This window comes from Pleurodeles waltl, chromosome 7, assembly GCF_031143425.1.
Source record: "Pleurodeles waltl isolate 20211129_DDA chromosome 7, aPleWal1.hap1.20221129, whole genome shotgun sequence".
Classification (NCBI taxonomy): domain Eukaryota; kingdom Metazoa; phylum Chordata; class Amphibia; order Caudata; family Salamandridae; genus Pleurodeles; species Pleurodeles waltl.
Genome location: NC_090446.1, coordinates 1,131,276,298 through 1,131,301,667, shown reverse-complemented (window position 1 = coordinate 1,131,301,667; position 25,370 = coordinate 1,131,276,298). Strand labels below are relative to the sequence as shown.

Here is a 25,370-nt window from a genome sequence, read left to right as displayed (position 1 = left end):
GATGCATTTAAAAATAAAAATAAAAAAAATAATAAAAAATCTTTTTTTCCAGAGCAGGCAGTGGTCCATCGGACCACTGCCTGCTCTGAAAAAACAGTTTAGCTGCCATTCACAAAGGGGAAGGGTCCCATGGGGACCCCTTTCCGTTTGTGAATGGGTTAGCACCAGTTTGAAACTAGTGCTAACTGCAATTGTTTTGCGACCACATTCACGGTCACAAAACAATCATATATACCATCTGGTTTCAGTATTAGGAAGGGATGCCCTTGTCACGCCCCTTCCTAATACCAAACCACAAAACCCAAACTGCGATTCGGTAACAAGTTACCGAATCGCAGTTTGGGCTTTGTACATAACAAATGGCATTTTTCAGCCAGATTTGCCGTTTGCGACTTGAAAAATGCTTTGTACATCTGGCCCACTGTCTTTTGTGTCCCAATGGGATAACATTTCTGAGGTAATGAATCTGTTTGTGGTGCACAAGAGTAAAATACAACATCCCAATTCAACAATCCCATTAATCTGTAGTGAACACCCAACTCCCTCCTCCCCATGGGCAACAGTGCCACATCCGCCCACCCAACATTGTGGGAATTGGAGGTTGGCAGCAGCCGCCCCATTACCCTAAACAGCAAAATGAAGTTAAGTTAAATTAGAAATAAGGCAACAGTGATGATAACAAATGCTCTGCTAGAGGTGTGGATACAAGAGGGTGCGACTTTCAGTGCAATCTAGCCCCCTTCACCGTATCGCACAGCTCTTTCGTAAAGCATCCCGTCAACTGAAAGCAGCAGTAGGATAGACTAACATTTTACAGTAATATCACCCATCTCAATCTACCCTACAAGTCCGGATTGAATGCTGGAATACCGGCTCAAAACAGCAAAAGGTTTCTGCGTTGGGACCGACCCCAACCATCCCAGGTACAGGAGCCCTGGTTACTATACCATAGGGATATAGTCATGAATCTGTGCCATACTCACTTCTCACAGGCCAATTTGTGCAGCTAGTCTTCACCTGTACTGTCACTAGCAGTGCCTGATGCACTGTATCCTTGCCAAAGAGGTTCCCACGAATCTGGGATCACATCTGTGGCTCTGAGTGTTCTATCTCGGCATAGCACAATCTTCCCAGACTGTCCGATGTCTGCTTGTTTTTCCCATTGTTTCCCTTTCTGTCAGAGGTGTGTGGATTGTTGCTGTGTTTCAGAAGATAGTCGACCCGCACCCGACCCGAGTTCTTCAGAAGAGTATCGAGCCAATAATTCGCCTCGGCAGGACTGAAGAACAGCACCGACCCTCAATGCTGGACCCTGAGTTTTACTGGGAAGAGGAGGCCATATTTCAAATTAAGAGCTTGCATTCTTTTCTTGACAACAGTGAACGTTTTTCTTTGTTCTTGCACACATTGAGTGTAATCTGGGAATATGGAGAAAGGTTTTCCCTGATATAGAGAAGGGTCCTGTATCCGGAAACACTGCAAGATAGCATCTCGATCCCGAAAGTTGATTAGGTGAGCAATAATAGGATGCTGGGGACTCCCAGCTTCAGCGGAGGGACCAAGAGCTCTATGGGCCCTCTCGATCGAGAAAAATTTAGACAGCCTTTTCGGCATTACGACTCTTGTAATCCGTCCCTCCCATAATAGTTTAGCAGATATGCCCTCCACTCTCAAACACCACAAAACAAAGGTTATTTCTTCTGCAACGGCCCTCGGAGTCCTCGATACGTTCATCTAAACGTGCTGTCATTTTTTGTAAATCTGAGACTTTAGTGCGTAGACAGCTGACCTCCGTCTTAAGGGCATCGATGTTCTGTTACATTGTGCCTAACTGGTCTGAAACCTTACGTAAGTCTGCTTCAAGCAAATGAACCTCCATTGGAACTGATTCGATATTGTAGATCAATTCAGCTTTGCATCCCTGGATCGCTGCCATAAAATACACCAGTGAGGGGATAGGATTCCCCATACTCTCTTCCGGTGCACCTGAGCTAGGGTCCCCTTCCATTTCCGCCTGAACAGGGGGTTGCACAGGGTGGGCATAATTAACAATATTGTTTGTTTGGATTGTCTTGGAGCCCTTGTCTTTAACCATGATGGCAGCAGAGCACCACAGTGGTGTTAAGCCAGATACAGCTGCACTCCAGGGCACCAGTACTGTAGGCACTTTATATGGACAGAGGTCCGAGGCGGGCGCGCCCCCACAACTATAGCGATACTGCTCAGCCACTCAGATCCACATATAGCTACTGTTTCTGGCAGTTAGTTAGGACTGATCACCTGAGAGGGTCTCACCTGCAGTTACATTCTGGCTACTTCTTTGGATATTGATTGTGGCCTGGGCCATTAGGTTGTCCATGCGTCTTATACCCGTCAATGGGCCCATGAGGCCCGCACTGAAGCAGATGCAAGCACGTTATTAGATAAATGGTCTCACTAGTCAGGCTTCACTGGTGCAGATATGCCCCTCAAGGGGACGCAGGTTCAGATTCAGAGGGATGGAAAGCATCTGTGGGGTAAGTTCATCTGGTGCAGGCTCTGAGGCTCCCCACCAGCTCCCACCTGCACAGGACAGGCAGGAGCAGGTCTCCAATGGCAAAGTAATCAGTGCCACAGATCCTCTGACTTGGGCCGTGGCAGATAGGAGAATCAAGTTCCCATGCAGGCCAGTCTGGGGAGCCGCTACCAGAGACCCCGCGTCTTCAATGCACAAGGCCGAAGCCCCAGAGGTTCCGGGCACTTCCTGGGGCACTCAGGCCTGGATGCGCCGTCTGCCGCAGGCCCCACCACCAGGCAGCAGCGCTCCACCCTCTCCACCTCCTCCAGACAAGGCTGCGTCCGGCAGGCCAACGCAGGCAACCGCCTCGTTAGCCCCACCACCACGTCCCTGGTCCCAGGGGCCCTCTAAGCAAGTACCATGTCGCTCACTTGGGGCATGTTGGTGGAGGGGCTCAGTCATTCGCCACAGTTCGTCAGGCCTCATGCTCCCAGTCGGAGCAGTCTCCCCAGTGGGGCCACCAACCGGGCTCAGGCCTCCCGGACTTAAGGGTCGCCACTCCAGACTGCAGGGGCCGCAATCCGTCGTAAATGGCTTCCCTCATTTAGTGCCTCCAATACAGGAGTGTTTGGTAGGGGTGGTTGGTGGAGGGGCCCAGTCATCCGCCCCACCACCACAGTTTGTCAGGCCTCAAACTCCCAATCTGAGCCATCGTCCCGGCGGGGCCACCAACTGGGCTCAGGCCTCCGGGCTGTCGGGTCGTCACTCAAGATTGCGGGGGCCACAATCCCTCGCAAATGGCTTCCCACATTTAGTGCCGCCAAAACAGGAGTGTTTGGGGGAAGCAGATGGCTAGGATAGAGTCAGGATACATTAGGATTATGAAAAATAGATGGGAGTTTATGGTGAAGCAAATATTCGGCCATCTTGGTTGGCCACGCCCCCCTAATCTGCTTCATTGATTAATGTCTCTGGCTTTTTGTACGCTGTCTATTCTAAACAGCAGCACAGCACATTATCAGAACACAGGTGTCACAAGGACCTTTTTTCTTTTTAACTTGATTTATGTTAGCATGGATTCTTATCTTGTGGGTAAGATTATTTTCTTCTGGCATGTGGTTAAGATCGATGTAAATCCACTTGTTCTTCACAGTTCCCCCCTGCCCCTCCCCCCCTCACCCCCAAACTCCTGATGATAATCCTGTGCATTCAGCTTTTGGGATCAAAACATCATAGACAAGTTGTACCTTAACTAATTTCAATACTTGTAAGTCGGTTCCTGTTATGAGTACTGGTACTATTTGGATTTGACACAAATCTTTGCATTACATTGTGTTATATGGTATTACCTGAGTTTTACTATCGATTATTGTAATACGCCTCAATCAATATTTATCACCTACCATTTGTAAGTCTAAACTTTCATACATATAATTATTGAACCAGAGACAATTTACTGTGTTTGGTTTTCACTATATCAGATATGCTGTAAGTTGCATACTTGATTTTATTCCCTGGTATGTATGTCCCCATTCCTACATTTTTCTAATGATTTGTTTATTGATAAATAATGTTTTACTTTGACAGCACACATAGACCTCATTGTATTTCTATGTGCAAACTGTTAATCATATTTTGTTGGTAAGGGACCTTCTTCCTTTTAATGGACTGGGAACCTAAAGCAGCCCTGGCAAATTTTGTCAGATCAGCCCCCATAGTGTGCATACCGAGTGAGCTGACCACTATAATGGGGCCAGAGCCGCCCCCCCCCAGGAAAATTTGTGGAAAAATAGCCAAAACGGCACATTCCAAAACACACTTTTGGTTATATACTCATATGTACTTGTTTATAAAGGATAGTAAAATATGCACTTACAGTGCATCAGGCTATGGCAAGCTTTATTGGGGTCCTTCAATGATTCCCTCACCATCAACCTCTATCAGTGTCTCTCATCTCTCCATAGCCCCTCTTTCACATGCCTTTCATTTGTTTTATAGCACCTCTCTTACCAGCGTAGTGTGTTGGAGCAACTTACATCACGCGCGCGCACACACACACACACAGACACTGAATCATATGTGTGTAAATCGGTGTACAGAAAATGTTATATACAACAACTGGTAGGCATGGTTTTTTTCAAGAGTGCTTAATTTGGGGAAGCATAAACTCAGGATTCTGAATGTAAAACAGTGATTAGGGTTGACTTTACTAATATCAATTCATTTCTACCCAAACAAACCCTTTTTAGCAAGATTAGCCTAATCAGAGACTGGGAAAAAAAACTTCCTAGTTCATAGCTCACTGTGCTAGATTATGATGGCAACTTATGGACTGCACAGTAGCAAAAGGAGCTCCGTGACAAAAGAAGTATCCCACTTCAGCTATGCACATACTGTCCTGTGATCTGCATAGTACATGTTCATTGCAGCAAGCATATTAATCCTCTGCGCTGAGTCAAAACTGCCACGAGACAAAACCCTGATCTCTCTCCAGCAGGTACATTATTCACCACAGTTTTTTTTTTTAAATTTAAATACCCCTTGGGAGACACGGAAGAGCTTCTGTGTCCCACCCGCCCCTTCGTGACGTCAGCGACCTGCAATGTGCGGTAATATCACAAACTGTTTTCCTCACAGGAGCAGGAAGCGAAGGTAGGGCCAATTCCTCCTCCGGTGGGGAAAACGGGTCCAAACAGGCCTTGCAATGTTCGGGAAGGCCTTCTTTGAAAGGGGAGATTCTCCCCTTTCAAACGAGGCCTTCCTGAAATGGTTTCTTGGTGCTGGATGGCAGCTTGGCTGCCATCCAGGGCCAGGAAACCCCACTAGACATCAGGGAATTCTCTTGGGGGGGAGGTGGAGGAGTTGGGGGGGGGGGGGGGGTTCGGCGATTGCGCACCCCCGGGGTTAAATATTGTTTTTTACAAATTAATACATTAAAAAAAAAAAAAACATGAAATTGACATGGGGGTCGCCCGTAAGCAGGGCTGACCCCCCTATGGGGACAATTTGTTTTAATAGTTGTATGGTTTCCCTGGGGGCCACTATGGCCCTCTTCCAGCGATTCTGAGGGAGGTGATAAGGACAGTCCTGCTGTCCCTTCGCAAGCACAGTCTGTGCAGCGGAACAATAGCGGGTTAGCTCAAACCAGAGAGCAGGTGCATGTGGCGGCAAGCACAGAAAAAGTGCTCTCTTGGGAGCTCCCCAATTTAGTTCAGCCCCAAATTCCACCGCCCAAATCGTATTGTGGAGACATTAAAACTATCTATCACAAAAAACCTGGTTTTGCAAGGCATGCACCTGCGTTTTTGGTCCCGGGCTCGGTAGCCATATAGGGAAATCTACCAAACCCAGTCATTTCTGGAAACTAGACCCCCACGGGAGTCCAGAGGTGTGGCTTGTGTGGATTCCCCAAAGTTTTCTTACTCAGAATACCCTGCAAAGGTGAAATGTTGAATAAAAACTATTTTTTTTGCATTTGGGATCCACAAAATTCCTACCACCCACTGTTTCCCCACCTGTCCTGATAAAAACGCTACCTCACTTGAGTGCCTGTATCTAGTGCCTGAGTCAGGAATAGATCACCCCAGGGTCAACAGTTGCCCTCATGTAAGGACTAGCACTGACCATTGTGTGACCCATTCCTGATACGGGCACTAGGCCTACCCACACAAGCGAGGTACCATTTTTATCAGGAGACTTGAGGGAATGCTGGGAGGAAGGAAATTAGTGTCTCCTCTCAGATTCCAGATCTTTCTGTCACCGAAATGTGAGAAACAAAAGTGTTTTTTTTGGCCAGATTTTGTGGTTTGCAAAGGATTCTGGGTAACAGAACCTGGTGAGAGAGCCACAAGTTACCCCATCCTAGGTGTCTACTTTTTAAAAATGCACAGTTTTGGTAGGTTTCCCTAGGTGGCGGCTGAGCTAGAGGCCAAAATCCACAGCTAGGCACTTTCCAAAAAACACGTCAGATTTCAATGTAAAAATATGATGCGTCCATGTTGCATTTCCTGTCGCGGGCACTAGGCCTACTCACACAAGTGAGGTACCATTTTTATCGGGAGACTTGAGGGAACACAGAATAGAAGAACAAGTATTATTGGCCCCTGTCTTTCTCTACATTTTTTCCTTCCAAATGTAAGACAGTGTGTAAAACAGAAGTCTATTGGAGAAATGCCCTGTAATTCACATGCTAGTATGGGGACCCCAGAATTCAGATGTGCAAATAACCATTGCTTCTCAACACCTTTATCTTGTGCCCATTTTTAAAATACAAAGGTTTCCATGATACCTATTTTTCACTTTCTATATTTCACCAAATGAATTACTGTATACCCGGTGTACAATGAAAACCCATTGCAAGGTGCAGCTCATTTATTGGCTCTGGGTACCTTCGGTTCTTGATGAACCTACAAGCCCTTTATATCCCTACCACCAGAAGAGTCCAGCAGACATAACGGTATATTGCTTTAAAAAATCTGCCATAGCTGAAAAATGGTATAGAAGAAAACGTGGCCAAAATGGCTTTTTTCCACCTCAATTTCAAAATATTTTTATTTTACCTGTTACTTTCTGTAGGAAAACCTTGACGGATCTACACAAATGACCCCTTGCTGAATTGAGAATTATGTCTACTTTTCAGGAATGTTTAGCTGTCCGAGATTCAGCATTTGTTTCACATCCAGTTCTGTCACTAACTGGAAGGAAGCTGAAAGCGCAAAAAATAGTAAAAATGGGGTATGTCCCAGTCAAATGACAAAATTGTGTTGAAAAATGTAGTTTTCTGATTCAAGTCTGCCTGTTCCTGAAAGCCGGGAATATGATTTTAGCACCAAAACCCAATTTTTCAACACAATTTTGGCATTTTACTGGGACATACCCTATTTTTACTCATTTCTGTGCTTTTCAGCCTCAGATATGTCTAGGTCTCGTAGATGTTTCTACATGGCAGCGAGTTTTGAGAGTTAGACAAGCTCTCATGGCCCAAATGTAAAACCAAAACCCAAAATAATTAAATGTCTTCTTGCGTGCTGTTGGGATAAGATCTTTTAGTGTGCAGGGGGGGGATCTGAAAGACTGTTACCCCCTTCAGTTGGGGGGGGGGGTGGCATAACCATGCCCAAACTGGTTGGCAGCCACCACCCCACTTTTTTTTTTTTTTTTATTCCCTGGCATTTAGTAGGCTTTCTGCCCCCCAGATGGAGAGGGAGTGGATTCGGGTATCTCCCCATCGGTGGGCAGAACAACTTTGTCCCTCTTTTTTGAAAAACATCCTTCCCTGGTGTCTGGTAGGCTTTCTGCCCCCCCTTGGGGGCAGATGGGCCTTACCAAAAATAGGCCGATCTACCCCCAAGGGGAGTAGAAATGGCCAACAGTAATGTGCCCCCATGGCGAGTGACCCCAAACAAAACACACACACCTATCCCCAAGTTGTTCCTGCCTCCCCCCCTCCCCCCCAACCCCCTTTGGGGGCAGATCGGCCTAATTAAAATAGGCCATCTGTCCCCAAGGTGGGCAGAAATGGCATAAACCCCCCCCCGCCCCAGGAAAGCGACCCATACCTAAGGTGTCGCTCCCCTTGCGTGAAATTGGCACAAAAAAAATCTCACCCTTTAATTAAAATAGGCAGATTTGCCCTTAAGGGGGTCAGAAATGGCCTAAAATAAATATGTCCCCCAGGGGAGCGACCCTTGTGTGTAACTGACATATAAAAAAAATCCCTGGTGTCTAGTGGTTTCTGCCTCCCTTGAGGGCAGATTGGCCTATTAAAAATAGGCCGATCTGCCCTCAAAGGGGGCAGAAATGGCCTAAAAACTATTTGCCCCTCCCAGGGGAGCGACCCATGCCTAAGGGGTCGCTCCCCGCGTGTAAACAATCAAAAACAATAAAAAATAAAATAAAAGATCCCTGGTGTCTAAAGGTTTCTGCCCCCTGTTATTGCCACAAGGAAGACAGCCTTCGGGCCAGCTAGGCATTGGTTCTAAAGGTGAACACGAGAAACGTTAAAACTAAGTTCAAGTCTCATTGGGGTATAGTGAAGGATGTAGGTTGAAACATTTGTTGCAAGCCTTTAAGGAATCTAGTCACAAGATCTGACTTAAATAGGGAAGGTTGATCCAGCAGCCATAGAAAAGCAGAAGAGGCAAGCAGATATTCTTTCCCTGTACCCAGAGCAAAGCCTAGCCGGTCTAGGGCTAAAACAAAGAGGAGGACTTCAAACAAAGGTACAGAGGGTCAAAGGATTCCGATGTGCACCACAACACAAACTTGTTCCATCTGCACAGTTGGTTTTGTTAGAAGAACGCCTGGCTTCCAGAATTACATCACATACTTTGGGAGGGAAATCAAACACCCTCAACTGTCACCGCTCAATCGCCATACATGAAGGTGGAGAGGGGACAGGTTGGGGTGCAGGAGCTTGCCATACTGCTGCGACAGAAGATCCACCCGAAGGGGTAGCCTTACTGGATGGAAGATGCTAATTAAAGGACTCAATTCAGTATCTGCTAGGCCTTGACAGCTGAGTTTGTCTCCTCTGACTTTCAGAGAGCCTGCCAGCTGTTGAACCACCAAGAATATGTCCTGACGCTTTAGCCATGTCCAGAGATGTGGAGCCTCTTGACTTAGGGTCCACAACCCCACACCACTCTGTTTGTTGCAATATCACATGGCAGTGGTGTTGTCTGGGAACACCTGAAATAGCCTTCCCTTGATGGAGGAAGAAAGGCTTTCCATGCAGGATGGATCTCTCTCAGTTCCAACAGACTGATGTGGAGCTGAGACTTCCTGAGATCAAAGTGCTCTGTTCTCCACCTCTCCAGGTGGCCGACCCAACCCGAAGTGACTCATCTGCCATTTCTGTGAGCTCCTGCTTGGGTAGAGAGAGAAGTCTGCCACTGACCCGATGGCAGTCCTTCATCCACCACTGCAGGTCTTTTGAAGTTCCCTCTGAAATCTGGACCAGGTTGAAGAGATTTCCCTGTTGTGCCAACTGGGTCTTCAAGTCCCACTGCAGAACACTCATGTGCCAACAGGAATGTTTTACCAACAGGATGAAGGAGGCGATGAGACCCAGCTGCCTCAGAGTCAGTCTCACCAAAATCTAGGATAGAGGCTGAAACATCAGAATCCTAGCCTGAATATCCTGGACTTGTGGTTCTGGAGGATAAGCCTGAAACTGCACTGTGTCCAGAAAAGCTCCAATGAAAGGAAGTGTTTGAGAAGGAGTCAGGTGTGACTTTGGCATGTTGATAGTGAACCCCAACAAATGTAGGAGGCTCGCCGTAGTCTGGAGGTAGGAAACAACTGCCTGGGGCGAGCTTGCCTTCATCAGTCAATCACTGCTGTACGGGAAGACTGAAAACCCTAACTTCCACAGATATGATGCAACCAGGCCATCATCTTGGTAAGCACCCCAGGGGCACTGGTAAGGCTGGAGTGGAGCACAGCAAACCGTGAACCGCAAGCAACGTCTGTGAGCAGGCAGGACAGGAATGTGAAAATAGTTGTCCTGCTTGTCCGATGCTACCATCCAGTCTCCCGGCTCAAGGGCAGATGAGAATTGAGCTAGGGTGAGCATCTTGAATTTTTCCTTTTTCAAGTAGATGCGAGGGCAACAGAAAGCAGTGGGAATAGCAACCACAACCTACTTCTGATGCTGGCACCCTCTCAGTGGCTCCTTGGGACAGAAGGGCCAGTGTTTCTTGTCACAAGATTGGAATATGCTCCTCTGTCAGATAATCAGGGGATAGAGGGAGTGGCGGCAGAGTTAGTTGACATAGGAGGGCATAATCCCGTTGGACAATCTGAAGCAACCATTTGTCTGATGTTATGTCCCTCTACTGGTGCAACTGGGAGCCCATGCTGGATTGAGGGCAAAGTAAAGGGGCTTTGACTGTGCGGCTAATGGGGGGACCAATCGTATCCCACACAGTATGGGAATAATGTTCTAAGAAGCATGCAGTGTTCACAGACACCAGTGCCAGGCTGGCGAAATAAAAAGTTCTCTTTCTGAAGGTGTCCAGCCTCTTGAATTCCCTATCCTCTGGAGCGGTAGGCAACACCCTGGAATTGATCGAAGAAGTAGAGGTCTGGACCACCATGCTCTCAGGAGTGGGGTGCTGGCAGAGTAAGGCTGGGTCCCTGGGAGAGGTGCAATTGCAGCAAGTGAGGGTCCTGTGCACAGGAATGTCTATACAGGGTTTGACCTATGCCCCAACCAGGACATCAGTGAGGGCTTCGTTGGAGGATAATAAGGGTTTTGATGGGGATGCCCCCAGTTGAAACACCTCTGTCAAAAAATTGTTTTGACTTGAACAATGGGCAGTTGTAGATTCAAGACCTCAGCCGCCATTATGACCAAACAAGCAAAGGAAGCCCATTCCTCTGTAGCCACTGTGGGAGGAGCGGGGAGGCCAGTATCTAGTGACGTATCCAGACCACTGGTGTCAGCCAGGTACCCACAGCAGTTGCCATTGGTCACTGACTCTCATAGGGGGTAAAAATAGGGTTTGGGATCCTCAGATTCCCTTCTTCTGTGTTCCTCAGTGAGTCCTTCAGTACAGTAGTGTTCTGTCTCCAATGCAGGACATGTGAGCCTGGTCAGCGCCGGAGCTGCTGTTGTGCGATGCCGGTCTGGCACCGTATCGGAGTCTGGAATCATGATGGGTTTGGCACCAAGAATAACACCCCTGGAACCTGCCGCTTGAGAGGTCCAGTGGCACAGAGCAAATACACCACCGGAGTTCAAGTCGAAGACTCTCCCAAACGCCTGGGACCTAAATGTGCTCCAGATGGGTTTCACCACCCAAAAATGAGGTCTTCGACTGAAGCTCATATGGCGGGTTCTCCCTCCACGCCAGTCAACCCCTCAAGATCTGTTCGCCCAATAAAATTCACAGAGTTGGGCGGGGATCGCTCTGGCTCGGGGTGGACCCTGTATCTGACACCGGCTGCACAGGAACCATTTGCGAGCAGGGTCTGGACTTGTGACATTATTTCCTTGTGTTGTCCAAAGAGTGGGAGTGACGCATGAAAGTCGAAGAACGCTTAAACATCTTGGACTTCTTTCTTGTGGGACTTACCAGAAGAAGTCCTGGAGCAGGAGAATTACTAACGTGAGCAAATCTGGAAGCGGTCCAGAGACCTCTCACACAAACTGGACCTGGCCAAAAGCTTTACAGCCCGCTCTCAGATGGCCCTCAGGTTCAAAGTTCTGCACACGACGCAGAGTTGTGGCACTTTTCAAGGGATCACAAGGAGACCAAGTGGGGGTCTGTCACAAACACCTGTCGACGACAGGCTCCACAAGGCTTAAATCTGGTGGGCTCTTTCAGAAACATTTTTGTTAAAAAAGCAAAATTGCACACCAGTCATGGACAAAAGGGTCAAAGCTAGTACTAAAAATTAACCCTGGGAGCTCAATCCGGATCAGTGCTGATGGTGCAGAAAACAAGAAACTGAGGTCGGCACACTGGGGTGGGGCCTATATAGGCACCGAGCAAGTCACTTCCACTGTAGATGATGCCAACTACAGTGCACAACAGGAACTGAGTCAGTCTAACGCCTGGGAATATTCTAAGGTAAGAAATCTGTGGCTGGAAGTCTCTATCAGATTAACATGTTATGTAAAAGCAAAGAGGTAAGAAATGCCCTGTTCTGTAAGGCAAAGTTTACACACAGTTTTAAGTTAATCACTTAAGTCTGAGAATAGTTTATGTAGCTTTCACATAAAATGAATCATAAAGGTGAATGGTGGCCATATCCTAGTAACTGGAATTTTGTACAATGAGATGTTTAGGCATTTTTATATTGGCTTGATAATATGACGGTGTTCTTTTTCAAAATTCATTCCTTAAAAACCTTTCTATGCTAAACTAAACATAAATGTAATGTCCAATGAATGATATTCAATTTACACACTGGAATGGCTTGGCTACCCTCCTATTGGCAGAAAAGGGATCTCTAAAGGCTTTGCTCCCCCATCACAGCACAGTGGGTCTCCTCCACACTCACCTAGATGCAGCTGAACTCCTTTCAGGGGTAGATCGACGCCGGGTGCGACGGTTACTGGTGGCTTCTGGCATTTCCACCAGACAGCGTGGCTCCACTAGCCACTTTGTGGAGAGAGAGAATCTTTCAAACTCCGAGGGCGAAATTAAATAAAAGCCTAACAAAATAAGAAAGAAAATGTAGAATGGCAATGAGGACAATGCACAGGCAACATAAGCTATAGAAAAGACTTAATTCTTCTTTTGAAGGCATAGTTTGTCAAAGCAGTCCCTGCAATAACTATATATATATATATATATATATATATATATATATATTCATATATTATACACACACATATATAATATATATAAACACACATATATATGTACACACGTATATATGTGTGTGTGTATATATATATATATATATACACATATATAAAAAATAAACACACACAAAGAAATGTTACTAAACCTAGTAGCATCTGTTTGTAACATGAAGTCCTATGTATTCACATGCTCTGCAAACTCCTGTCATCTAGTGTTGGACTCAGACATCTGCATGTTGTTTTTCTTCAGAGAAATCTTTTGATTCATCAAATGCAGTGTGACTCCTCCCTTTGTGGACAATGTATGTATGGGCTCTGACGCCATGTTAGATTGTTTTTCACACAACAACTGAGAGTATGTATGGAGCAGTGAGTGCACGCAGCATGGTGCACCCACCATGTAGTGTCCAACACATAAGAAAAAGGATCGCAACAAACACTGGGTTCTGGGGAAGAGGGTGGGTGCATGTAAGGCCACAACACGGTATGAACAGATATTTACAGGATAAGTAAAATTTTCTGTTTGTACCCTGTGTGGCTATAGGAACAAGTTACTTACCTTCGGTAGCGCTTTCACTGGTAGATACAGCATCTACCTGTGAATTCCTTACCTTTTGAATACTCCCAAAGCGCTAGCATTCAAAAGAAATGCTTTCTTTCTTACTCTCCAGGTCGACGAAGACGTCACAATAAAAAATGGTTCAGCACGCAACTCTAGCTGACGTCATCAAAGCTATAAGAAGTCCTCGCCGGCGTGCTGATGTCAGTTTCACCTACTTTTTTCCATGCCTTTACGGCAAAAGGGTTAACACCAACATCGCAAACACAGCAAGTGCAAACTCAACTCAATGATTTATATACATTTATACTTATAAACATACACTCTGTATATACCATTTGTAACATATATATCATATATTTATATACAAACACCTTCCTTCTTGGTACATCCAGACAGGCAACGGCGAGGCGGGTGGGTCAGTGAGGAATCTACAAGTAAATACTGTATCCACCAGAAAAAGCACTACCAAAGATAAGTAACTTGGTCTTCTGATGGATACATCTACCTGTGAATTCCTCAACCTTTAAATAGAGTCCCAAAGCAGTCCTGCACTCAGAGGTGGGTGCCCATGTGCCTATACAAAGATATCCAGTAGCACTTAACTGGCAAATTGTCCCTCCTCACTTCTGAGTCTAAGCAGTAATGTTCTGTGAAAGTGTCGAGGGAAGTCCAGGTTGCTGCCTTGCAAATGTCAACAACTGGTAAACCTCCAGCCAAAGCTGAAGTAGTAGACTTAGCTCTGGTCGAATGAGCTCTAATACCCTCAAGAGGTTCTTTGTTTGCCAATGCATAACATATTTTGATGCAAAGGATGACCCACCTTGACAACGTTCTTTTGTGGCCGGCTATGCCCTTCATCTTGCCTATGTAGCCAATGAAGAGCTGATCGTCTGTCCTAAAATCACTCATCCTGTCCATGTAGAAGCTCAAAGCTCTCTTTGGATACAGACGATGCAGCCCTTTCCTCCTCTTTAGAGGAATGGGGAGGAGTGTAAAAGGACGGATGGGTGATGGACTAGCCCAAATGAAAAGGAGTCACTACCTTTGGCAAGAAAGACGTCCTGGTTCTCAAAACCACCTTGTTGGTATTGAAAGTAGTAAATAGGGGTATTACATTCAGAGCTTGCAGCTCACTACCATGTCTATCCAACGTGATCGCTATGGAAAAAACTGTTTTTATTTTAAATGTAGGAAAGTCACTCTTTCTGGCATGGTTACCACCACTTTTTGCCTGTTATCAGTGTGGTTAGACTGTTTTCACTGGATCCTGCTAACCAGGATCCCACTGATTGTGCTCTCCTCTAAATTTGGTTGCCTTAGTACCCTCTACCCCAACAATTGGCATACTGGTGTACACCTGTAAGTCCCTAGTATATGGTACTTAGGTACCCAGGGCATTGGTACACCAGGGGTCATCCATGAGCTGCAGCATGTATTATGCCACCAATAGGAGCCCCCATGCACACTGTGTCTGCAGGTCTGCCATTTGCAGCCTGTGTGAAAAGATACATGCACCCTTTCACTGCATCGGGTCACTGTAAGTCCCCCCTTATGGTAGGCCCTTTCAGCCCAAATGGCAGGGTACAGGTTCCTGTGTGCGAGTGCATGAGCAGAGGTGCTCCTACAAACTCCAATTCATAATGCACTGGACTTCATAAGTGCGGGGAAGCCACTGCCTTTGGTCCAGCTACATAATGGTCAATCCAAACCTAGGCATGTTTGGTATCAAGCATGTCGGAATCATACTACAGTACTAATGTCAGTATTGGTGGCATGATTCCATGCACTCTGGGTGCTCCTTAGAGGACCCCCCAATATTGCTCCACCAGTCTACCAGCGTTTTCTAGCAGCCCATGCTGCTGTAGTCCTTCATACAGGTTTCTGCCCTCCTGCTGTTTGACCAGCTAACGCAGGGGAAGGCAGAACAAATGATTTCCTTTGAGAGAGGGGATGCAACACCATCTCTACTGGAAATAGGCGTTATTGGGCTGGGAAGAGGTAGCCTTCCCGCACCACCAGACTGCTTTGAAGTGCTAACTTGGTGCCCTCCTTGCATAACCTGGTTTGCACCAGTCCAAGGACCATGTTTATTAACATCTCAGGGGTGGCGCCCAGAGCTCCTCCAGGTGGCCACTTGATTCTGCCATCTCCGAATCAAGATGTGCGGAGGCCTCTGAAAGAACCTTGTTGGACAGGAAACTGATGTCAGCGATACCCTCTGATAGGTGGTCACTCGGCAGACTGACCAAGCTCTCTGTTAGGGCTATTTAGAGACTCCCTTGCGGGTGGGTCCCCTGATTCGGTATGCAAGACTCTACCAGGACTCCTCTGCATCAAACTCTTCTGCCCCACGGACTCCGGAACTGCTGCTGGACTTCTCAGGAACCTAACAAGCCTGCAAAAAGACTGTTTCCACAGTCCAGTCTAGGGATAATAAGAGCTTGGACAATAAGCTTTTTAGCTACAGGAGGAAGAATATGCAAAACCTTCCTCAAGAGTCTCAAGAGGCCAAAGCAAATACCAGATATATGCTTGGCATGGTGATCCACTGTAAGAGCTGGGTCCAACCATATCCCTAGGCTTTTGATATGTTCCCTTGGAGCCGGAAGCACTCCTCTGGAAACATCAATATCCAAAGTCTGGTTGGGGCCAGACTTATTACCCAGGATCATCAGCTGGGTTTTGTCGTTGTTTAATAGCATTCTGCTGTTCGTCATCCAACCTGCTACAGCTTGCAGGCAGGAGGATAGAGAGGACACGTCTTGCATAGAGTTGGAGTTGAACAAGACCACCAATTGCGTGTCATCAGCATAGGAGACTAGTGAAAACCCCAGGGATTCCACCAACTCTGCCAGGTGAGCCATGTATATATTAAAAAGTCTGAGTGATGAGCCTTGTGGTACCCCGCAGATGTTATAGAATTTGGCTGAGAGGTGGGATCTGTCTAAGACCTGAAAGGACCTATCTTTTAGAAAGGATAGAAGCCAAGCCAGGGCCGGCCCTTCTATTCCCAAATTTCTCATCCTCTGACCCAGCACCTCATGATCCATTGTGTCAAAAGCTGCGCTTAGATCTAAAAGTATGACCGCTGTGATCTTTCCTTGGTCCATGCTCTTCCTGGCTTCTTCCAGGACTGCAATGAGTGCAGTTTCCGTACTGTGCTGGGGTCTAAAACCTGTCTGGGTGGGGTGCAAGTAGTTATTCAATTCCGGAAAGGAGGACAACTGCTTGTTAATATGTTTATCTAGAATTTTTGCGGGGCTGGGTAAGAGGGAGATAGGTCTATAATTCTTTAAATCCGAGGCATCCAGCGTTGTTTTTTTTAGTAGGGGTTTCACTATGGTGTGCTGGGGACTTCACCCGTGGAGATGGACTTGTTCACCATATTTGTTATTGCCGGGACAATAACCATGGTGCCTTGTGCAAGTATTTGGGGGGGGGAGCTGGATCTACAGGAGAACCAGACTTGAGAGTAGTTAAATATGAGGAGACTTCCTCCAGAGAAATAGGGGTGAACTGTGAAAGGGTGGCCCTATCCTTAGTAGGAGGAGAGGCCTGTCCTTCTTGCCTGGGACTAGATTCGGGAAAATTGGAATAAATATCTACAAACTTTTGTTGGAAGAACCCCGCTAATTTGTTACTGTGCTCTACTGAGGCTAGCATGGGATTCTCCTCACAGGGTACCTGAATGATTTCTTTTAATATCTGAAATACTGCTTTAGGAGATCCAGCAGATCTCTCAATCCTTTCTGCGTAATAGGTTCTCTGTGCTAGTTTTATCTCCAGGTGATAAACTCTGAGCTCCTTTCTATAATCCTCCCTGTCCGCTGGTTCATAGGATTTTCTCCACCTTCTTTCTAATCTCTTACATTTTTTTTTCAAAAGGTAGAGGTGCGAGGAAAACCATGGGGAGCTGATGGTCTTATGTACCCCTGTTTTTACCTTACAGGGAAGCGTGAGATCCAGACTGTCACTAATCCAGTCATTACATTTCTCTGCCTCACAATTAGTTCCATTGAGGGAACTAGGTTTCCGAATCTCCAGTACCCTAATCCATTCTTTAGTGGAGAGCTTGTGCCAGTTCCTACCCCTCTGCCTAACCGGCTGTAGATGAGTTTCCTCAGCTTCATGGTAAGACTCAAAGGAACAGAGAAATGGTCTGTCCAAGGAAGGGGAAATGTGCATTTCAATGTAAGTGCTGTCAAATTACTGAACACCAAATCGATTGTGTGACCCCTTTCATGTGTGGGGCCCTTCACTAATTGTTCTAGCCCCAAAGCTACCAGTTCACCTAGGAGCTTTTTCGTAGCCGTCAGGTCCAAGATCTCGGCATGAATGTTAAAATCCCCTAATATGGTGAAATTCGGTCTCTTACAGATTAGGTCAACCATGAGATCAGGGAAGGAATTTAAGAAGTTTTCATATGGCCCCGGGGGGCGATACAGTAATGCTCCTGAAAGAGTGAAAAAAGAATCCAACACCAGAGAAAACATACCTTGCCCTTCTAAAAGCTGAAGAGGCTGGACGTCATCTTAAATGTATCTTTGTAAATTATAGCAGTACCCCTCACCCCCTCTAGAGGTAGGTCTGTCCACTCTAGCTATTAAATATCCTTGGGGTAGGGCTAAACTAATATCTGGACCTGAATCTTCGTGAAGCCAGGTTTCGGTGAGAAACAGTGCTGAAGGCGAGGTCTCACTTACAAAGAGATTTATGTCCAATTAATGACGTGCCATAGCGTGGCAGTTGATGAGAAAGAAAGAAAAATGCCTATTCAATACTGGTTGTGGCTTTACCTTAGTCTGGTGTTGGGCCCAGTGACAGGTGGGACATCTCCAATTACTGTCACCTAGGTCCAAGCTCCTTTCTGAGCAGGTAATCTGAGAGAAAGCAAATAGTCTCAAGAGTATGTAAGAGCCAAGGGAGTCAGCTCCAAAGTCATAGTTTGTCCAGGAGGACAGGCCCTAAGGCCCGGTCTGGCACGGACGGGCGCAGACGGGCTTGCCTTTGGCGTGCCAGCGGCGAGGCCACTGCGCACGTCTGCTGCGTTCTCGCCGCATCACGGCAGATATAGGTTTTGGGTAAGAAGTCTTAACGTGTAGACCGCTTCCTCCCAAGAAAAGGCGCCTCTAAGTGTGCTGACGCCGGAGAGTAAAAATGGCGGCCGACCTAAGTAGACACTCGGAAAACCGAGACAAGGGCAGAGGAGATAAAAAATAAGGTAAAAATGCCACCCACTCAGCTCACGGCCACTGAACACGGACTTGTGAACTCACACAATCATTCCACATAAAATATCCAATGTATCTTAAAACACTTTTAAAATGCGGCTAACAGATTCTAAATCATTAAAAAAAAAAACGGCTAAGATCAAGAGTTGCTAGAATGCTTAAACGCAGGAGACTCTCACCACCTGTGAGGCCTGAGTCCGCTGCGCGCTCGCCGCGTCGCGGCAGATATAGGTTTTGGGGAAGAAGTCTGAACGACTAGACCGCTTCCTCCCAAGAAAAGGCACCTCTAAGTGTGCTGACGCCGGAGAGTAAAAATGGCGGCCGACCTAAGTAGACACTCGGAAAACCGAGACAAGGGCAGAGGAGATAAAAAAATAAGGTAAAAATGCCACCCACTCAGCTCAAGCCCACTGAACATGGACCTGTGAACTCACACAATCATTCCACATAAAATATCCAATGTATCTTAAAACATTTTTAAAATGCGGCTAACAGATTCTAAATCTCTAAAAAAAAAGCCCAGGTAAGATCAAGAGTTGCTAGAGTGCTTAAAAATGCAGGAGACTCTCACCACCACCTGTGAGGCCCGAGTCCAGGATGTACTCTCCGCTGGAACTGCATTGATCCTCCAACACAGGTGGTGGTTCTCAGTGGTCCTCCTGGTCCTCTCTTCCTTCTGTCCAACTTGGGAGACAGAGATCCCTTGCCTCTCTCTGCAGGACAGAATCACAGTGCACCGCAATTCTTGCAGCATCCAAGGCATGATGACTCCTGCTCCGAGGGATCTTCAGGCTCCAAGTAGCCCCAGCCTCCAGCACTTCATCATTGCAAGGACAGCCTTCTCTCTGCTGCTCCAGTGACCTGGGACTCCTCTCCAGGTGTACTGACTGGACCTCACTGCAACTTACTGTGCCTGCTGCCAGTGAGTTGCCTGTGGGAGTTCCAGTTGCTTCTGCTTGCTCTCCTTACTGCTGAGGGTCAGCCTGAACTCCCATCCAAGGGTTGAGTCCCCTGGACCTTGCTGGTCCTCTTCAGCTCTGCACATCGTCTTCTGCTTGGATTTGCACTTGCCAAGGTTTGTTGGAGATCCTCCTGCCCGCTGACCTGTCTCCGACCCAGCGACCAGCGTGGGTCAACTTCTGCAATGACTTTAGGGACTCCTGGACCCCATGGCTGAACTTCATCTTCCACCGTTGACCCGGATCTTCTCCCACACAAGGGTGGGCAGTGGCTCCCGCCCCATCTGGACACTCCTGCTTGGACTGGACTTTGTCCCCTTCTTTTGCAGGTCCCCTTCATCTGTAATCCACCATTGGGTTCCACTGGACTGGTCTTGTTCTTGCAAACTTCCTTTTCCAAGACCCCTTGTTAGCTTATGGGAAGACCAGGTAAGTTATTGCTGCCCTCTCAGTTGCTGGGGATCATCTAGTTACTAACCTCTTAGGGGTCCAAATTCTCCCAGCTCCCTACTAACTACTCCACATCCTTGGGTGGGAGACCTAACTTTGCATTCCATTTTTTTAGTATATGCTTTGGCCCCACTAAGCCTAGATATTTTCTGCTATTTCTTACCAATGCCAGTTGCTTTCTATGCTAATTCCTAGTACTTACTGTGTATATATAGTGCATACTTATCTCCAGTTGGGGGTCTGCCTATAGTAATCTAGTTCAGCGTTACTGTAATGAAGAACCTTTATTTTTGCAACACTGTGTGGCTCCTTTCATGTGAGACAAGTTGCTGTGTGACTACTGTGGTATTGCAAGTGCTTTACACTCCTCCTCGATAAGTCTTGGCTGCTCATCACAGCTACCAAAGAGCCCTGGCTTCCTAGACACTGTTCACTAACTAATAAGGATTGCCTGGACCTGGTATAAGGTGTTAACCCCATAGGTGTCCACCACACACCTGGCCAGTCTTCTTACAGTAAGGAGCCTCAACGGGCATCTATGTAATGGCTTAAATGACGTACTCATCAAATTTAAATCCCACTGAGGCATAATAAACAGAGTGGGAGGAAACATATTAGTCAAACCTTTAAGAGACCTTAAAACTATAGGGGACTTAAACAGAGGGTTGACCAGGTAAACATATAAATGCTGACAGTGCAGACAGATAGCCCTCCACCGTTACAACTGCACTACCTTGTTGTGCCAAGTGAAGAGCACACTGCAAAACACTGGATAAGTGGGTCAACGTATCTGTCGTCACACTGTTTGACAAACTCGGCCCATCTACCAGCATAGGCAGTTTTGGTGGAGTGTTGCCTGGCCAATAAAATAACATCCACCACTTCAAGGGGAAGACAAAAGGGATTCAGGGGTTGCCCCATTCAATCTCCAGGCATGTAGGTGCAGGCTCTGGTGGTGGGGGTGTGGAACCTGCCCCTGCGACAGCGAGAGGGGGTCTGCCCTGTGAGAGAGACTGAGCATTGGGCACCGTGAGAGCTAAAGGAGGTCTGTGTACCACTCCCTTCTCGGCCAATCCGGAGCTATTAATATGACATGGGCCTAATTTTGGCGAATCTTCCTCAGATCTTGAGGAATCAAGGGTATGGGGGAAACAGGTAAAGCAGCTGGTTGCTCCAGCTGAAATGAAACGTGTCCCCAAAGGTTCCCTGCATTGGATACTGGAGGCTGCATAACAATGAAAGGCGTGTTCTTGAGAGTTGCAAAAAGGTCTATCTGAGGCATCCCCCACAACCTGAAGACGTGAAGAACCACCTCCGGATGAAGTCTCCACTCATGGTTGACTGAAAAGTGCGGGCTGAGACTGAATGAATGTGCGTTGAGAACTCCAGCCAAATGGTTTGCTACTATACAAATCCCATGGTCCTGGGCTAAGGACCAGAGTCCTAGAGCCTCTGCAGAGAAGATATGACCCTACTTCTCCCTGCTTGTTGATGTACCACATTGGGTTATTGTTGTTTGTCAAGACATGTATAGAGCAACCACAAATGGAATGGAGTGGAGAAAGGCCTTGCGAGCCAGACATATCGCCCGCAATTCCAACAGATTATTATGAGGCATCTCTTCTTCCGGAGACCAAAGACCCTTGATTGCCATATCCCCCAGATGTGATCACCACCCTAGAGTGGAAGCATCCGTAATGACTGTGGGCACCGGAGGTGGTAGGCAATACGACGTTCCTTATGTTAAGTTGCAGTTCACAGATCACCATTGAAGATCTGTCGCAGTGCTCCTGGAGACCCTTATTGACTCCTTGAGATCTCAGTTTTGTTGAAACCACTGCTTGCGGAGGCACCACTGAAGGGTCCTCATGTGCCAGAATGCATAGGTGACCAACAGAATGCAGGAAGCGAACAGACAGAGCAGAAATAAGACCTTCAGGACTGGAATGACTGCTCCATTCTGAAACACTGGAATCATAGCTCGAACGTCTTGAATCGTCTGTGGCGGTGGAAGGGCATGACTCTCTGTGGTGTCCAGTACCACCCCTATAAACAGGATGTGTTGAGAGAGCTCCAGGTGAGATCTGGGGACATTGATGGAAAACCCCAGGTTGAACAACAGGTGTTTTCTCAAATGCAAGTGATGCTGCACTAACTCTTGAGATCTGGATTTGAGCAACCAATCCTCCAGATAAGGGAATACTGGTATTCCCCACCTCCTGAGAGGTGCAGCTACCACTGCCACCACCTTTGTGAAGACTCGAGGTGCAGAAGTAAGACCAAATGGAAGGATTCGGTGACCTGAAGATATTTCCTGTGCGACTGGAGGATGGGAATGTGAAAATACACATCCTACAAGTCTATGGAAACCATCTAGTCTTCTTTGTCCAGCACAGGAAGCACCTCTGCTAGAGTCAGCATTTTCAATTTTTCCTGTTTGAGGAACCAATTCAAAATCCTCAGGTCTAGGATTGGCAGTAAATGACCATCCTTTATAGGGATCAGGAAATATGCTGAATAACAAGCCTGACCCCTTTCCTGCTCCAGACACCAACTCTACTGTGTCCTTTGAAAGCAGATTTTGTAACTTCAGCTGAAGCAGCAGCAGTTGCTCTTTTGAACAAAATCTTTGCTGGGGAGGGAAGGGAGGGGGAAATTCTCAGAAGAGAAGAGCATATCTATTTCCTACAATGCCTAACACCCAACTGTCCGTTCTTATGGCCTTCTACTCTTAAAGGAAATGAATCAATCCCCCCCCCAACCCACTGGTAACACATGCTCATGAAGGGTCGAAGAACTAGAATTGCTTTCCTGAAAGGTTAGCAGAGGAGGATGAACTAGAGGAGAAGGAAAGCTGGTGTACTGCACTAGGCTGTTTAGCTCTCCCACGACCTCTATAGGAACTGTAGAGAGGTTTGGCAGATTGCTGTTGTTGGAAGTGCTGCTTCGCACGAAAGGAGGAGCTCCGTCCAAACACCCTAAATCTACGCACAGGTCTGTAGGTCGTGGAGAGTATCTGAAGACCTAAGGACTTGGCAGTGGCCTTGCTCTCCTTAAATCGCTCTAAGGTCGAATCCACCATGGCCATAAACAACCTGGACCCACTGAAAGGAAGAGCCATTCACGTAGACTGCACATTGGGGGAGAAACCTAATCCTCTCTGCCATGCATGCCTTCTGTTGGCAATTGAAGTCCCCATGGTCCTGGCAATCAAATGCGCTGTATCCAGGCCTGATTGTATGACCTGTTTCACTGCCCTGACTGTCCCGCAATAGTTCCGCAAAATGACTGCACATCCTACGGCAGTTTGGGGATGATTTCTTTGGCCGAACCCATCAGCGTATGGATGTACCTGTCCAACAGGCAAGTGGCACTCACTGACTTCAAAACCATACTTCCTGATGAAAAGATCTTTTTTGCCAACTGTTCCATCCGCTTCTACTCCCTGTCAGCAGGAGTTGTGGTAAAGGAACCAGGTGCAGACCTCAAGGAATATAAAGCTTGTACCACTAGACGTTCAGGTGTTGGATGCTGGCTTGAAAGCTGAGGATGTCCTGGTGCTGCCCTATACCTCCTGGCAATAGATTTCAAAACCACAGGGGTGGAAACGGGCTTCTGCCACAGTTCAAAGACTAGCTCAGACAAAGCCTCATTGAATGCAGTAGGGGATCTGATGCCACAGAGGAAGAATGAAGAACCTCAGTTAAAATGTTTGAATTTAATAATGTAGTGGGCAGTGGTAAGTCTAGATCTTCTGCTGCCTTCCTAATTACCCCATGATATAAGGTAACCTCTGGAGGGGGTATGGCACTGGGGATAGCTCCCATTCAGGGGACATGTCCAGCCCACTCGCCACCTCAATGCCTTCAAACTCCTGAGAAGGCAGTAGAATCTCCCTTCTCTGAGGTCCTGATACTGCTCGTCCTCTAAAGACCTTCTTCAAGAGCCTCAAGACTTCCCTCTTGGATCTCAGCCTGGATTAAAGCTGCAGCCTTGAAAGAGAATGCGCCAGCATTGATGAAGCCTGTTGCGGCACCGGCAAAGCCAGAGCTGGCGCCAGGACCTTACTCTGGGTAGGGGTAAAATGACTCAACGCCGGACACAATCTATCGAACGTCAGAATTTACGCAGGTGGCACAGACTCCTGCGCATCCAATGATGATGGTGTTTTTCTCTGCGCCATTACAGGCCATGGATATGGAGCCATAGGCATGGAAGGCAGGAAAGGAGCCTGCCCATATGGCGCCGGGAAACCTCCCAGATAGAAGGCGAAGGGACCAGTGTGGCCAGCAGGTGCACCAAAGGGGGTCATTGCTCTATTAAAAATGCTAAACATAACATTTAGACTGGAAAGGCCAGGTATTCATCATCATCATCATCATAGAACTTTATTTTGGCCACAAGGGCCATAAAAGCACATAACAACGACGAAATAAATGCACAGTAAATATATAAAATATATACAGTACATATAAGAGAATAAAACCTAAGTGTTCTTCCAGAGCAATTTGATACATTATTACTAAAACCATCATGCAGATAAAACATTTTCTCCAAGAACCCAACTTGCCCCAAGGAACTGTGCAACAGCGATTACCAGAGTCGAATAAGTGTCTAATCTAAGCATTTGAAGGGCTGCATTGGATCTAAGAACTCCCAGCAATCTACAGACAGGGGCAAACCATTTCCTACAAGAGGCAGCATAGGCAGGGCACACAAATAAATCATGAGGGAGGTTTGCAAGCTGGATAGGTGATTGGCCCCTCAGGAGACAGGCGAAACTGGAAATACAATTTCCTTTCTCTAGGTACAGGGAATGTGTCCCAGAAAGACTTGTATTTGTAGATCTCTTTCAGATCAGAAAAGTCATATGACAGTGTAGAGTGAAGTGCTAGCCCCAGTTCCTCAGAGTCTACCATCTTCCAATACTGTTTTTTAGGTTGATTTTCAACGGGAAGGAGGCAATAGTTGGAGAGTCCCAGAGTTCAATAAGCCCAAGCGAATAAAGTAACTCTTTGATATGTCTGAGCCAGGGGATACTAACAGCGGTCAGTTTCTAAAATGACCTGCAGGACTGCAGTAAAAAAGGCAAGCTCTGGTGTAGTCCAGAGAATCCGCCCATACAAGAGGGGATGTAGGCGAGACTTGTAGCACATGTGCTTCATGCCTAGGTCCTTAAAAAGGGGAAACAGCGGAGTGCTTGATGGGAGAGACACAAGATTTATTAAAAAATTGTTTTCAGAAATTGATAGTTCTTGAACTTTGGTATAGCCCCAAAGTTTGGCCCTATAGAGAACCAAGCTCACAGTCTTAGCTTCGTAAATCTGGAGTGCAGGGCGTATTGGCTTAGTGT

General features: G+C 46.9%; 1 protein-coding gene across 3 annotated transcripts in view; it reads right to left on the bottom strand.

Moving 5' to 3' along the window:
- Nucleotides 1-25,370, bottom strand: part of LLGL2 (LLGL scribble cell polarity complex component 2) — a 624,825-nt gene that overhangs the window by 173,342 nt on the left and 426,113 nt on the right. For all 3 annotated transcript variants that reach the window (XM_069200160.1, XM_069200158.1, XM_069200159.1), the window contains exon 21: nucleotides 12,509-12,662. In XM_069200160.1, coding sequence (XP_069056261.1) covers nucleotides 12,509-12,662 — 154 coding nt within the window. The remainder of the gene's footprint in view (nucleotides 1-12,508; nucleotides 12,663-25,370) is intronic.